This window comes from Malania oleifera, chromosome 9 (assembly GCF_029873635.1).
Source record: "Malania oleifera isolate guangnan ecotype guangnan chromosome 9, ASM2987363v1, whole genome shotgun sequence".
In the NCBI taxonomy this organism is placed as follows: Eukaryota; Viridiplantae; Streptophyta; class Magnoliopsida; order Santalales; family Ximeniaceae; genus Malania; species Malania oleifera.
The window spans coordinates 10450479-10467573 of NC_080425.1; the positions used below are offsets into that span (position 1 = coordinate 10450479).

General features: G+C 34.9%; 2 protein-coding genes across 2 annotated transcripts in view; both read left to right on the plus strand.

Moving 5' to 3' along the window:
* The window catches only part of LOC131163650 (probable ADP-ribosylation factor GTPase-activating protein AGD8), a 29482-nt gene extending 23257 nt beyond the window's left edge, over positions 1-6225 (plus strand). Inside the window, exons 5-7 of the mRNA XM_058120288.1 lie at positions 4984-5109; positions 5445-5546; positions 5794-6225. Of these exons, the coding sequence (XP_057976271.1) occupies positions 4984-5109; positions 5445-5546; positions 5794-5901 (336 nt within the window). The 3' untranslated portion in view covers positions 5902-6225. The remainder of the gene's footprint in view (positions 1-4983; positions 5110-5444; positions 5547-5793) is intronic.
* On the plus strand, positions 981-4345 carry LOC131163651 (uncharacterized). Its single transcript, XM_058120289.1, has 2 exons — positions 981-3495; positions 3589-4345. Exons 1-2 carry the CDS (start codon positions 3388-3390, stop codon positions 4066-4068), a joined length of 588 nt encoding a protein of 195 aa, XP_057976272.1. The 5' UTR covers positions 981-3387; the 3' UTR covers positions 4069-4345.
* Positions 6226-17095: the final 10870 nt, after the last annotated feature.

Consider the following 17095-nt stretch of genomic DNA (forward strand, 5'->3'; position numbering starts at 1 on the left):
CCTTGAAAGGAGGTTTGATATATATATATGTGTGTGTGTGTGTGTGTGTAAAATTTTATCAATGTTTTCGGTGATGTTAATAGATGCTATTGAATTGTTCCTTTTCTATCCATGTCAGCATTTCATATAGAGGTTATTTTATTAGCAAGTGCTCCCTTCTTCCCCCTATCCATCTATCTATCTATCTATCTATCTATCTATCTATATATATATATATATGCATAAAAATAGCACAAAAATTCAATAATATATCTAATTTCTAGGAGCAAGTCAAATGTGCTAACCAAGGATGTTTGGTTATTTTTATATGTTTTTTAGTGGGGTGTATAAAGCATGGTTTTAAATAAAGGCCGCGACCGTTACGTAAAGGTTTTTTGGGTTACCGATACCATTACACACCGCGAAATCAGTGGGAAGAAAAATCACGGCCGTAGCGGTCGTTATGGACCACGACCGTTACGTAAAGGCCGCTACGGCCGCTACGTAACCGCTGCAGGACTGTTACACCAAAAAAATATTTTATTTTTTACTTTTTCTTCTCATTTTTTCTCTCTTTCATATATCATTCTCAATATACCAAGTGGCAAGAAGGGGAAAAGATTATAATGAGGATGACAATGATACAAAATTTACTATTTCTTTAAATACTCACAATAGATGCATTAATTAACAATTTCAAAATACTAACTTGTTAGGAAATTTTTTTTTTTAATAATATTAGTAATGTGATATTTATGTTCTTTATTTTTCAACTTCAACCTTCTTTATTTTCTAACTATTTTATATTTATATTATTCGTATGTCTTATGTGTCTAATAGATTAATGGAGAGCACACATAAGAATTTATCACAGATGAGAACAATGAGAAGTATAAATATGCGCACACACGTAATTTTCTATCAATGATGGTTTACAACAAATGTAAACTTGTTGCCCTTACTAAATAACCTAGTTACTCTAACTAAAGGTCCAAAATACACTAAAACCCTTTCTAAGAATGGCTAAAAGTTTAAAACATGCAAGTACGCTAATATGCACAAGGTTGTGCGTGCTTCAAAAAAATTCACGGCCGTTACACCCGTTTCCCGTTATGTAACATCCGCTACTCCTGCTTCCCGTTACACCCGTTACTGTTACGTTACGCTACCCGCTACCACGATTTAAAACCATGGTATAAAGGTCTCTGCGAAACTCCAGCAAAGTATTGTCAGCTTTAGCTCATTGGATCTTGCAGTTTTGCCTTTTAAAAAACACCTCACAAGGTTGAGCCTATCTACCCTTATATGGTCAAGATCTCCCTAGTACACACCTAATGCTAGAATGTGACATTATGACAATTAAGAATAGTTGTAAGCATTATTTAGGGTACTTAGTGTGGTAAGATACTCAACACATTGAATGTTGATGTTGAGTGTGTAAGTGTGCAAGTGTTGGTGGTGAGCAAAGGCTATAATTGTAATAAAGGCCACAATGTTGGTGTTGGAATTGTTTTTTTGTACTAGTATTTGGTATTGCTCGTGTGGTGGAAGTAGATATGATGCAGTGGAAGTGAATTGGAGGTAGTGGTGGTGTTTATGGTTCCGTAGTTGAAAATGTAGTTTATTGGTATTTGGTAGCAAAAAAAGCACAAGGCAATCTTAGTAGTCAAAGGCGTGAGGCGCAGAGGGGCGACATGGCCAGCACCTCATCAACGGTAAGGCGAGGTGACCTTTAAGAGGCGCAGGGGAGCGCATTGATGCGCCAGGCACCATGATGAATCTATTAGCCTATTAATAAAAGAAATAACCAAAGCCTTAGCCCTCGTTCGAACCAACTCCTCCTTCTGCAACTCTTCAAGCTAGCACGAAACCAGCTGGCCCTTCTTCTTCGACCCTTCAAATCAGCATGACACCAGCAAGAGACCTTCGCTAGTTCTTCTTTGAGCCTTCAAACCAGCAAGAGCTTCATGAGTTCGTCTTTGAGCCTTCAAACTAGCAGGAGCCCTTTGCGAGTTCGTCTTCCAGCCTTCGAATCATTAGGAGCCGTTCGCGAGTTCGTCTTTGAGCCTTTAAACCAGCAGGAGCCTTCGCGAGCTCGTCTTCAAGCCTTCAAACCAGCAGGAGCCCTTCTTCTTCTTCTTCTTCTTCAATTCTTCTTCTTTTTCAGTTCTTCATCAGTTTTGCTGCCTGCTGCTTCTTCTTGTAATATTATATGTAATTAATTATGTAGTTTAATGCAAGTTTATAACTAATATATAATTTTTTTTTTAAAACTGAATTTAGCTATTGTTTTTGTAATTTGTTTGGAAATGCAGCATACAAACTATACATTTACTCTGCCTCTACAAAGAAAGATCCTGCATGGAAGTATGCACTATGCACATTTGGATGATAAAAAAAATAGAAATAATTTGACTTGCAATTTTTGTGGCAAAGTTAGAAGGGGAGGAATATTTTGGGTAAAATAACATATTGTCAGAGGATTTCAAAATGTAAAAGAATGCTCTCTAAGTGCCCTGCTCATGTATGTGAGGTCACATTTATATTGGACACTGTGTGCTGCCCATTGCCTCGATTTAAGGAGGATATTGGGAAGATGCCTTCAATTCATATAACTTTGAAAAGGGAAATATTTTTGAATGATTATATTTATAATCGTGTTGGTGTGGTGAAATGGATGAGACAGTTTACTGGAGAAAAGGAGTTACCAAGGCATGTAGTTACAAGATTTGCAATTGCCTTCATCACTCTTCGTTCAATCCACCTTCAAAAGAACAACTTGAGGAAGATGTTTACTTGTGAAGATTGGAATACTACTAAATGGGCAAAGGAGACAGCTGGCAAAAGAGCAGCTAGTATTGTTTTGATGTCTACCTTTTGGAGTACCATCGTCTATGCTCTTAAGTTGACAGGCCCACTTGTACTCTGTTTAGTGGGGGGGGAAAAAACTTGTAATGGGATACGTTTATATGAAACAATGGATAGGGCCAAGGAAGCCATAGTTAAGGCATTCGGCGAGAGAGAGGATAAATTTAAGGAGGCATTTGAAATTATTGATACGAGGTGGGGATGCCAACTCCATCAACCTTTGCATGTTGCACACTACTTAAACTCAGAATTTTTCTATTCAAACCCTAACATTTTTGCAAGATGAAGAAATTATGGCGGGTTTGTACAAATGTATTGCAAGGTTAGTGACAACCCTTGAAATGCAAGGTAAAGTTTTACATGAGTTGGAAAATTACAATAGCACTAGTGGCGTCTTTGGAATTAATTTGGCAGTGAGACAAAGGATGATAAAAGCACTAGGAAGTGACATTTTTACTACCTCTGTCTTTCTAAAATTATTTTTGCTATTTAGCTACTAGGTATTCATTTAAAATTTATTTTATAACAGCGCAATGGTGGATGTCATTTGGATCATCAACACTAAACTTGCAAAAGTTTGTTGTGAAAATCCTTAACCTCACGTGTAGTGCTACCGGCTGCGAAAGAAATTGGAGCATATTCCAACATGTAAGTCAATATATCGTGGATTAAAGAACATGAATTGCCAGTCTACCGCTTTTTAGAATCATTATTTACCGTATTACTTTAAAATTTTTGCAGCTTCATAGCAAAAGGAGAAATAGGCTATCCCAACAACACTTGAATGATTTGGTATTGGTGAAATATAATCGAACTCTGAGGCATCGATACAACAAGCGTGACACCATTGATCCCATCCTTCTGAAGGACAGTGATGATAGTAATGAGTGGTTGATTGGTAGGATGGATGACGATTCTAATGAGGATGATGAACTTGTGTGTGAATATGATATTTTGACTTGGGGTTTTGTTGCTAGAGCTGCTGGACTAAATAACGCCCCACATGACACTAGAGCAAGAATAAGTGCAAATATGTCATCATCGTGTAGAGGAAGAGCTTCATCCAGCAATGCTAGGGGCCTAACCACAATGTTGGAACTTGTAGATGAGGATGAGATCCAAGTGGATAGTGCAAAGGAGATAGAAGAGGAAAAAGATGTTGGAGAAAAAAATTCTGATGAAGAAGAGGAAGATGATGATATCTTTGGCAGACTTAGTTGATGATGAGTGAAGACTGATGATTGAGGAGGATTTGAGGATTTTAGAGTTTGAAATCTTTTATTGTACTCTTTTCTTTTGATGTTGAACTATGTTAATGCTTTTGGCCTTCGTCCTGGCAATTTCATTAAATTTCCAATTTGGTATTGAATGTTTTGGCATTTTAAATTCTAATATTACTAGATATTCATATGTTCATATATGAATTACCCCAAGTAGGTGTTTTACACCATTTTAATAATTGTGTGCCTCACCTTCGTGAGGTGCGCGCCTTTGCCTTGTATCTCGGCTTCAAAAACCCTTTTCACCTGGGTTCACCTTGCGCCTCTGACTACTATGGAGGCAATGAGCTTCTTTTTCGACATTGCCTGGTGGTTAGATAGACATCTTTGAGTAACACTTTTTTCCTTGTTCGGTGGGGTGTGGATGATTCCACAAGCTACTATAAACTTCATGGTAGTGAAGTTTTGGGGATTTGCGAGATGTAAGAAAGGAGAATCTTGTGGACTTTGCTTGCATGCTGGCGAAGATTTTTCAATAATAAGAAAATTTCTTCCTATTTGTTTTGGGATAGAGTTTTTTTGTTATATGAGTATTCATACTGAGGAATGGTAGGAGGTTACCTTTTTCTGTTGAAGCAACCCGCACTTTTTCCTCCATTCTGCAGACTAATGCAACCGTGTTAACTTCCTTCTAACTATACAGAATACTTAGCATTTTGCGCTTTTCATTTGTCAATTTCTTGTTTGATGTTTCTTTTTAAATTTAATGCATGTGTAGATGATAGCAGTTATTTAGCTATTTGAGTAGAATTTCTGTCAGCTTTCCAATCTCCATATGGATGGTTTACTGCATAAACAGTTGTTTGGCACCCAAGTTGCATATGCTTTTCCAGTACTAACATCATATTGTTATCAGATTCCGGAAACTGATGAAGCAAGGAAGAAGTTCTCAAATGCGAAATCTATTTCATCTGCTCAATTCTTTGGGGATCAGAGCAAAGCTGGTGATGTTGATGCCCAAGCTTCTTTGCAGAAGTTCTCAGTATGTGTCACTCACTTCCACTGACATTGGAAACTTACTATTAAACAGTTTCTCATTTTATATTTGTCGTGTTAATGAGTGGAACTGGAATTCTGTAGCTTCTAGTTCCTACTTTTGAGTTCTGCTAGAGTTGGGGTCAGCATAAATTGTACTATTTTCATGGATTAGCATGCCTTCAATAAAGATTATATGGCAAAGATGAGAGAGCATTTTTTATACGAGAATCATATTTGCTGGAACTAAACTGCAATGATTGCTCTTATGTCCAGTGAGACTGGACTCTTGTAGATAGAAATTGGTTAAGATGTTCCATTCATTTTTGTGTTTATTTGTAGGGTTCAACGGCCATTTCTAGTGCCGATCTCTTCGGTCATGATATGGATAATTCCGCCCTTGATCTCAGTGCAAGTGACCTCATCAACCGCCTCTCTTTTCAGGTAAACAAAAATCAACTTTATTTTTCTAGTTGAGGACACTTCAGCAGCAAGACGCAATATGATCTCAATTTCATTTGCAATGTTCCCTCCTTTTAACTTTCAATTTAATTTTGTAAGATTTTCATTCCTTTTACTTTCAATCTAATCTTGCAAGTGCATTGTGATACAGCCCTTGATGTCCTGTATCTGCCCTTTCCTAGTTTTGAAAACTAATCTACATTTTTTGGTTTTCGTTTTGTGATTGCAGGCACAGCAAGATATCTCCTCTCTTAAGAATATTGCAGGGGAGACGGGGAAAAAGCTCAGCTCCCTGGCATCCACTTTGATTACGGATTTTCAGGACAGAATACTCTGACTGATTATTATATTTCAGGGTGTGCTCAGAAACATCTGGGGCGGTTTGTTACTATACAAGCCAATATCTTGTGTTTGTAAAGCAGTCCACAAAAAATTTTCCCAAAGATTAAAAGAATAACGATTTTAGAACATTCCTTGGCTTATTATATCGTGACGTGACATGTTGGCGTTAGCTTATTTTGTAGCCACAATTATTCTCCTAAGAATTAATATAATTATGTTTGTAGTTTTCTTTTCACAATCGTCTTTTCTTGCTTGTAATCCAACATTTTGGATATTGGAATTTGATTGATTTCATCACAAAAGAGTTATGTGATGTTTTGTTCGGGGCGTCGTTTGGCATTGTAATTTTTGGGAATTTTAATACCGTGTTACGGGATTTTCGATACTTCACTGTTGGTTTTGGTGTGGATGCATAAACGTGAGATTTTCGTGATTTGGTTTGATCGGTAATGATGATCAAATAGAAAATAAAATGAAATAAAATAAAGTGACGTTTTGTGAAAAAAGAAATATTTATTACAAAATTTAACAAAAAAAAGATAGAATACTGAAAAATTATCCTAGTCATTAAAAATAAGATATTAAAAAAACAACTAAAAAACATAAATATTACATAATTTCCCTGCAATTCTTTGAAGACAAAATATGTGATTTTCAATCATAAAATATGAACAATGAAAACATTGATGACGGTTTTGAGAAATTGTTAGTTAATTCTTAGAAATTACTAATTAACTTCATAAACCAGAATATTAATTTTCAGTAATTATTAATTGCAGAGAATGAGATCTTCAATCATAAAATATATATTTTTTTTCATGATTCTTGAAGACGAGAATCAAGATATTCACCTATTTAAACTAGATTAACTGAGTGGGATTTTCAATTATTAATTATGAACAAACCATGAGAATACTATTCAAGATGATTTTTCAGAGATAATAAATAATTTTTTTAAAATTATTAATTAATTTGTAAAATCAAACGTCAGGTTAGATGTTTTTTCATGGGTTTGTAGAGGGCCGGAAATAGATGAGGGAGATGGGAAAGCATGCCTTTGCTCATGATGTAAATAAAGTGGAAAGAGGTGGGGGAATAAATGTCATTATTGGGAATAAGAGCTGAGGGAATAAAAAATGAACAAAACGTGAAAACATTGACGATAATTTTTTAGAAATTGTTAGTTATTTTTTAGAAATTATTAAATAACTTCATAAACCAGTGTCACATTAGATATTTTTTTCGTGAGTTTGTAGAGGATATGAGAGTCAGGAATAACATATTCGGAAAGGTAAAGGAGTTATGAAAGCAAGCTTGAGAAAGCTAGGAATTGCCATAAACTTATCAAAAGAACTTGTTTGGATCGGTCAATTGTCGTGTCGGGCACTCCACTTGTACCAAATACCAATACTATAACTATTATTATTGAATATATAAGAAATTAAAGTAATGCAGAAACTAAAAATAAAACAATAAAAAGAACAAGATAAGAAATTAACGAGATTTGGTATAAAATTACCTACATCCTCAGGCACCGACGATCAATCCACTACTTTTTGGTAAAGTATAACTTTGAAGTGTGTTTTACAAATGAAGAGTTGAACTCTTTATATAACTTCAACCTCAAGTCCAAAAAACTCTTCTCTCCAATGTGGGACAAATAATACAAAAAATTTGAAACAACTTTTTATACTAATGTGAAATTATTCTATCAATGTGGGACAAAAAATAACAAATCTCCACCTTGACCATAAATTCAATAAATTTTTCAGTCACCAACATTTTCTAGAGTACCACATCATTGGCACCTTCAAAAAATATTTAGACTTGCAAGATATTGATTAAGTCCAAACAATGTTTGAATTTGATTGTTGTCACAATTTTTGTCAACATATCTACGGGATTTTCAGTTGTAGCAATCTTCTGAAGAAGTATCTTGCCTCCATCAATAATATTCCGCATAAAATGAAACCGAACGTCGATGTGCTACGTTCGTGCATGGTAGACTTGGTTCTTTGTCAAATGAATAGCACTCTGGCGATCACAAAATACAATAATGTGCTTCTGAATAACTCCTAAATTTTCAAGTAAACCCTGCAACTAAATAACTTTCTTACAGCCTCTGAAACTATCATGTACTCTGTTTTTGTTATAGACAAGGTAATGATAGACTGTAAGGTAGACCTCCAACTCACTGGACCATTAGCAAATGTAAAAACATATCCAGTATGACTCACTCGAAAAATGAACAGTTCGAAAGCTATCCCAAGTATAGGAGTTACGTCGTGTAATACTCAGCCCAAGGTTAGATCGTCTACTCAGGGAATGCGTTTAATCTCAAATTTTACGTTTTTCTAATCGAAAATAAAAAGAGTACTGAACTCAGTTCATATTCGGGTATCTTCAAGATTGGTTGAGACTTATGTCGACAATTAAATAAACACGCAATTCAAATCCTAATCCTAGCATGCACTAAATAAAACAATGACTTTAAACATGCGTTGAACCTCAGACAAGACTAAAAACTATGACTTTAATAGTAAATTAAAATATGCAATTCTATGAACGCAACCAATCACAGAATCGAATAACAACTAACTTTAGTACAACCAATAACTTAAATAGAAATTCAAGACTTCAAAAACCACACCATAAACAAAACACAAAAAAAAATGGAACTTACTAAAAATTAAACTAACCCGAACTCAACAAAATTTAAATTTTAAAGAAGACGAACTTATTTATAAATATGAAGAACAAGGAAAGAAATTAACTTTATTTAAAAGACTTCAAACAAGATTAAAAAAAAATGTAATTTTTAATTAAAACTCTACCACTATAATAACACCCAAACAACTTTAGAAAGTAAAACTTAAATTAAACTTTGCCCAAGAATGTAAATAACAAATACTCAATTCTTAAAAAAAATAATAATAAAAGAAACAATTAAAATAAAGAGAATGGAGAAAAAAAATAAGGAAAGAAAAAGGAAAAAGAGAGAGAGAGAAGGCAGGCTTGGTGCTTGGCCATGGCAGCAAATGCAGTTGCTGCTGGTCAAATGATTTTTATTTCTAAGATATATGGAGGCTTTTTCATGCAATATATTGGGACCTATGGTTAATCTAAGGTCTTTGAGCATTTTAATTAGTCCCAAAAATCCAACATCGGTCAACCGTCCATCTATAGTCTTGAGCTTATAATCTCTACATACATGATATGCATCAATTATTACAGACCTTAAAATAATTATTACATATCCAATGAATTGAATATAAATTACAGTAATTAAACACTTTGGGTCTTCATTTTTCCTTTTAGTCATCATGTGCTACCATATGATTTTGCTAATTGATCCTGCACACAAACTAGACAAACATTAAATACCTTATATTTGTCATTACCAAAAACGAGATAGGACACAAAAAGTCAACAAAATCAACCACAATCACAAACAAAAAAACAATCACAAACCAAATAATAAACAATCAACCAATCAACCAATGCTGAATTAATTCGTGAGAACTGCTGCACTTGTTGTTTTGAGCTCTTGCCAAATTTCAGTTTTGTAGCCCCGTATGAATGATTTTTAAGCGCTTTCTTTTAATCAAGATTTTCGCAAGCGGTTAATCAACGTACTCCCTTAAAGGTTTCTGCAAAATATTAACCAATGTACTTTCTTAGATTAGGTCTTCTCAATCTCAGTTTTTCAACAATCCTACACTTTGAAAACCACAATTTGTATATGCTGAAATTTAAATAGAAAAGGGTAGAGAGTGAGACCGAGATTTCTTACGAGGTTCGGCTTATCCCCAGCCTACGTCCTTGTCTTAGGCAAGACCATCTAAGGATTCCACTAACTTGTGCCTTTTCGGGCAGAACAAACCGTTTACAACCCTCCTTTAGGGTGGAGCCCCCTCTCCAAGCGATACCCCATGCTCGGTTACAACGATCCAATCACCTGAACCGTCAAAGAAACAAGAAACAAGAAAAGGTTTCTTTTGTACAAAGAATGCTCTCAGATAGAGTTGGTTAGTACAATTGAAAGCAGTATCAATAACAAATATCAAAAGAAATAGAGTTGAAGCTCAAGAACTATTTCACCGGATTACTTCTCTTAGATAAGAATCAACAATTCAGATTGTAGTGCTCAAAGAAGAATGATTAGCAGCTCAGAATTTCAATAATTCTGAGATTGCAAGAGTGAACAAGAGAAAGCTTTGAGAGAACAAGAGAGCTTTCGGCTTGAGAGCAGATTTTCAATTGCTTAGGGTATGTTTGATTTGTGAAAACATGTATTTATAAGCTCAAAAAGGTTAATTCGTGTTGCCCAAGTTTACTTGGAGTATTTCCCAAGTTTTTACAAAATTTAGGGCATAAGAAACTTAAATTTGAATTTTAAAACTTTTAAAAATATAGTCGTTAATAGTGTTCAGGCACCTAAAGTCTCAGGGTTAGTTGCCTGAGGTTCCTTAAAACTGTGATTTTTCAACTAAAAATAGGGTCAGGTGCCTGAGGTGACAAGGGTCAGTCGCCTGAGCCTACACTGCCTCTTCAGAAATTCATCAGGAAAATCTTTAGGCGCCTGATCTTATTCTTCAGTCACCTGGGAAAATCTTTAAGCGCCTGAGGTTATTCTTCAGTCGCCTAAACAGTTATATTTTTTGTTTTTCAGTTCAGTTTTCAAAAACACTTGGCTCTCTTGCTTTGTTACTTATAAAAGCAATTTTCAGGGTTTTAAAACAAGGTCTCTAAGTCCAAGACAAACCCTAATGAGTTTCAAAACATTTCCACATGATATTTAGCATGAAGTACTTACAAAAATTCATCCTAAAGCCTTAAACACTCTAAACTTTGAAGTTCTTTATATGAGTCTTTGCTTTGAGTAATTTTGACTTTGAGCTTGAGTTAACTTTAGGTTTCCACATGCTTTTGATCATTTTGGTTTATTTGAGCTTCCTTTGGATTGCTTTGAAGATAAGTGTGGCTTTATGGTCCTTGGTGATCTTGAACTTGCGTTCCTTTGATATTTTGAACTTTGTCAATTAAGCATTCTTGAAACATCATCACTTTAACAACAATATGTTAAATCAACCTTCATTTGTTATCATCAAAATGAGATTTGAAAACCATGTTAGGCCAATAGTTCTTGCTTTCAAAAATATGAGTGAAAGAACCTTTGATTGTGAGAGTAATGAATGCCTAAAAATCTAAATACAATAGTGCGTAGGCAAGAGGTTCAAGCACAGTAAAAATCTTTCATTCTTGTTCTCTTCTTGCTCTTGTTGTTTTTCTCTTTGATCTTCTTACAAAAACTAGGGTTTTAGGTTCAAATATATATATGCATGGTCAGCAGATGGGTGCGTCTTGATCGTTGGATAAATTTAGGTATATTTTTGTTAAGAAAAATTTTTCCCATTGCGCACTGGAGCATCGTTCTGCCCAATGGACTCGTCGACGAGTACACACGTTCGTCGACAAGTGTTCTACCCTCATTCGTCGATGGGAGCATGGGTTCATTGCCGAGTGTCCTGTATGAAATTTTAGAGGTCTCAGTATTTTCTCGTTGACGAGAACAAAATGTTCATCGTCGAGTGACCTTCATGCGTTTGTCGACGAGGCCAAGGATTCGTCGATGAGCTGCCTTATTTTCAACCCGATTCAACTTAGGATAAGTGAATGTAAATTTTCATAAAATGCATGTATCCTAAGGTCCATCTATTTGTTTTTTTGAGCTCCCAACTATATCATATAAGATATGTAAATACAAGCAATACTAAATACCCATTACACTTGAAAAACTTGAAGCTTCTTCATCCTTTGCTCTTCTAATTCCATGAAGTGTGTCATGTTGTATATGCTTTAAGTTCCTTATGGCTTTCATGACATGCCTTAAGTTCCTCATGGCTTTCATGACATCCTTACGTTTCGTGCATGCTAGGTAATGATCCTGTTCACAATCTTAATGCACAAGTAAGATATTATGTGATTTGTCATTATCAAAATGGGATTAGACTTTTTAAGTCAACAATCTCCCCCTTTTTTATGATGACAAATACACGAACAAAAATAAATATTCTCTCCCCCTTTTCTAATAATATGGCAATGTAATCCAGAAAATATTACAAAGAAAATTTTGCTCTAATAAATATTCTCTCCCCCTTTTGACATCAATCAAAAAGGTATACAAATATATACAAGGTTAAATATTCCGCCCCTTTGTAAAAAAAATTTATTTCTCTCCCTGTGTTAAGCAATTTATCTCTCCCCCTTTCTAAAAAATATAGTTATTTTGTGAAATCAAATTTCATGTTTAACATACAACAACATTCCAATCGACATTGATATAGGCAAGCAATTCAGTTCATTAAAGTTTAAAATTCATGTGTGCATCAACATGTATCATATATCCATAAAATATTTAAGTTGATCCCCCTAAGTTATGTATTCTATTATATATCTAGGCAACTTCTCTACTGTGCATCAGGCCTAATTCACATCTAATTTAGATAAACCTGTTAGCTTTGGTGTATTCCCAAGAGGGGGGGTGAATTAGAATTTTAAACTTTCTTCCTATGTTCAACTAATCCAACAACCAGTATTACAAAAATCTAGGGTCTGTCTATACAGTTCCAATATGCGCAAATAAATATAACATGCAGAAATTAAATCATTCGCAGCATTCACAATATAACATACACGTGCAGAAATATAAACAGTGCACACACGATATGTTATCAGGGTTCGGCCAATTGTGCCTACGTCCCCCGCCTTGGCTACACTAGTACAAGGATTTCACTATAAGCTCACTTAACGGGTGGAGCAGCACCTAAATAACTAGGTCAATTAGCGGGGCTGACCTCAACCTACACCTTACCAGGATGGTGCACCTAACTTTCTTAATTGGGTCTAAATCAATCCGGGACTATTTACCATGACTAGTCTCCCTCTTTAGGCCCACGCCTGGAATACAACAAATGTAAATTTACGTACATGAAAATTTGCTTCTCGACTAAGCAAACTATGTACTACAATACAGTATAGTATAATCAATGCACACCAAACATGTAAGAACGATAAGCTTAGTGGTGTATATGTGCAATCTACATTTAGTACAATGATAATCTCAAGTATGCACAAGAGTGTTCAAACAAGCTAATCTTTAAAAGCAAAGTACACCAAATCTCAATATCATATTAGTGTTTCAAAGATACTAGCAATAATATTCAAATGAACTCAAAAAATATTTTCTCAAATTGTATCAAGCACTAGAGTTGTTTGAAATCAAGCTTTGTAAAATGTTTTGCACACAAAAAATACGGGCTAAGGTACCTTGCAATATCAATGCAAAGACCCTAAACCCCCTGAGTTTACCCCACACAAGATTTATCAAATTAAATCCGTGGGTAACTCTTACTTAACTCTCCAAAAAATTAAACACAATCAACAAACAACAATGAGAGTATTAAGCAATATAGGATGAATCTTTAGCACTCAAGGCACTCTCACTAAGCTTGGTTTCATCAAGAAAATCGGATTGGGAGAGTGTATGGAAGTAGTATGAGCAAAATAGGGTTTCGAAAAATAGAGAGAATTTTAGCTTAATCCTAATTGCTAATCCATCACTAATTTTTTTCAAATGAACTTGTATATATAGGCATAGGAAAAATTATGACCGTTGGGGACTCAAGGGTAATTTTAAAATTTGTTTTAATTATGTTTAATAAAATTAACCCCATTTAACCCCAAATTACAGTAGTTAAAATTATTTCAACCCAAGAGTTTCGAGTGCCTGATCCAAGATTCGTGTGCTTGAACAGACACAATAGAAAAAGGCAAATTTGAAGTTCGGGTGCCTAAAAATAAGTTTGGTTTGCTGAATTAGGCGATTCCTCAAAATGTCGCTATTCGGGTGCCTGTGAGAACTTCAAGTGGTTGAATTAAGGTGATTTTCATTCTGTTCACGGTTCGGTCGCCTGGGCCCAAGTTCGGTTTAGCGAACGCACATGTTCGGTCGCTCAAGGGTAAAATGAACGTAATGTTCAGGCGCCCGGGTTGGTGAAAAAGTGACATGACACAAGTTTGGTCGACCGTGGAAGATGTGTACATTTTGGTTCGGTCTGCCGAACATAGGTCAACATGTTGACCGACCAACGGTTGGGTTGACCGAGGCAATTTGAACTACCAAGTTCGGTCACCCGAATGCCTTCTGATTTTTACCTTTAAGTCCTGATTTTATTCAATTTATTCCCCTAATATTATATGTGATCTTGGGGACTATTTTAGGTTTAAGTGTTGGGACCTAGGGTCTTACTAAGGTCTTTGAGTTAGTCCCAAAAACCTAGCGTCGATCAACCTTCAGTCGACCAAAGGGTGCCCTTAGGTCACTCTATGGTCTTAAGCTTATCAACTCCTATCATGCATGATATGCAGATTATTACAGGTCATTTCCTATATTACTATTACAAACCCGAAATAATATAAACATAAATTACAATAGATAAACACATCGGGGTTTTCATTCTTCTTCAAGTTTTCGCATGCCATCAATATGAATGAGCTTAGTATGATCTTGCACACAAACTTGAAAGTCATCAAATACCAAGAGTGTTTGTCATTATCAAAATCGAGTATGACCTATAAGGTCAAAAAAAATTTATCCTCTGAAAGTGGTTTCATGAATATTTCTGCTCATTGTTCATTTGTGCACACAAACTCAAGTTCCACATCCCCCTTTTGCACATGGTCACGTAGAAAATGATGTCTAATTTGTATGTGCTTTGTTCGTAAATGTGATATGGGGCTCTTTGAGATATTTATTGCACTCATATTGTCACACTTTATAGGAAATGATTCATAGTGCAATCCATAGTCCATTAGTTGTTGCTTCATATATAGCATATAAGCACAACAACTTCCAACCGCTATGTATTCAGTCTCGGCTATGGATAATGCAACTGAATTCTGTTCCTTGGAAAACCATGAAACTAAGGATTGTCCTAAAAAATGACAAGTGCTGCTAGTGCTTTTTCTATCCATTTTACTACCGACAAAGTCAACATCAAAATAACTGACAATCTCAAGAGAAGTGTAATTAGGATACCATAATCCAAGTTCAATAGTTCCAATAAGGTATCTAAGTATCCTTTTAACGGCTAATAGATGTGACTCTTTAGGTGCAACTTGAAATCTTGTGCACAAGCATACACTAAACATAATATTAGGTCTACTAGCAGTCAGGTATAACAGGCTACCTATTATTCCACAATAGAGTTTAACATCCATCGGTATACCTTGCTCATCCTTATCTAATTTTGTGGAATAATTCATAGGCGTTCCTAAAATTTTACTATCTTCCATGTTAAACTTTTTGAGCAAGTATTGGTTTATGAAAATTCCATGTTTTGCCTGTTTGATCTGGAGTCCTAGAAAGAAGTTGTGTTCACCCATCATGCTTATTTCAAATCCACTTTGCATGTAGCTGACAAACTCATTACACAACTCTTCGTTGGTTGCTCCAAAAATGATATCATCTACGTATATTTGTACTAGGAGCAAATTTTCATCTTTAGCCTTTATGAAAGTGTTGTGTCAATCTTCCCTATAGTAAACCCATTATCTAGAAGAAAACCACTAAGTCTTTCATACCAAGATCTAGGAGCTTGCTTCAATCCATACAAGGCTTTAGTCAATTTAAAGACATGATTTGGAAATTTGTGATTTTCAAACCCTGGGGGTTGTTCAACACAGACTTCCTCATTAATACAACCATTTAGAAATGCGCTTTCCACATCCATTTGATTTAATTTAAAATTCTTAAAATCATCATATGCCAATAACATCCAAATGGCTTTCATTCTAACTACAGGAGCAAATGTTTCCTCAAAATCTATGTCTTCCTCTTGGTTGTATCCTTGAGCTACTAGTCTAACTTTGTTTCTAACTACTAATCCATTTTAATCTTTCTTGTTCTTATACATTCATTTTGTTCCAATAACTGTGTGATCATCAGGTCTAAGAACTAATGTTCAGACTTTATTTCTATAAAATTGATTTAATTCTTCTTGCATAGATATCACCCATGATTCATCCTCAATTGCCTCACTCACATTCTTAAGTTCTTCTTGTGATAAAAATGCAAAGTGACTAACCAAATTTCTAAGTGATGATCATGTAGTTACTCCACGTGATGGTTCACCTATGATTTGATCAATGGGGTGATTTCTTACATATTTTCATTCCCTAGGTAGCTCATTAACCTCCTTTTTGACTTGATTATCTTCAATTGATGTTTTGTTAACTTCAATGTTCTTACCTGAATTATTTTTGATAGATAGTTTTTCTAATCATTTACTTATCTCAATCTCATCCTCATAAGTATTTTTGGAAAAGGGATTGGACTCATCAAACACTACATGGATGGATTCAATAACAATCAACATTCTTTTGTTATACACCCTGTATGCTTTTTTATCTAAGGCATAACCTAGAAACATACACTCATCTGATTTGGTGTCAAATTTTCCTAGGTGTTCATTATCTCTAAGGATAAAACATTTGCAGCCAAAGACATGAAAATATGAAATATTTGGTCTATGGCCCTTCCACAATTCCTAGGGAGTTTTATTCAGAGTGGGTCTAATCAGAACTCTATTCGATACATAGCAGGTGGTGTTCACTACCTCAGCCCATAAATACTTAGGTAACTTATGTTCGTTAAGCATAGTTCTAGATATTTCCTATAAAGTTCTATTCTTTCTCTCAACTACCCTATTTTGTTGTGAAGTCCTTGGTGCTGAAAAGTTATGAGATATACCCTCTATGCCATAGTAGTTCTCTATACCATCGTTTTTAAATTCTAATCCCCTATCACTTCTAATGTGTGTTATTATGTATACCTTTTCATTTTGGATTTTTCTACAAAGTCTAGTAAATTGTTCACAAGTTTCATCTTTATGTGTAAAAAATAGTACCCATGTGAACCTAGAATAATTGTCAACAATAAAGAAAGCATATAATTTACCACCTAGACTTTGAGTTGGATTAGGACCAAATAGATCTAGGTGCAACATTTGAAGTGGTCTAGTGGTGGAGATAGTTTTCTTCTTATTAAAGCTAGATTTTATTTGTTTTCCTAGTTGACATGCATCACATTTTTTATCTTTAGCAAAGTTTGTCTTAGGTAATCCCTT

Coding starts and splice junctions, on each gene's coding strand:
- LOC131163651 (XM_058120289.1), top strand. CDS start 3,388: ATGTCATTTGGATCATCAACACTAAACTTGCAAAAGTTTGTTGTGAAA. Junction 3,496..3,588: donor ATTGGAGCATATTCCAACAT/GTAAGTCAATAT, acceptor AAATTTTTGCAG/CTTCATAGCAAAAGGAGAAA.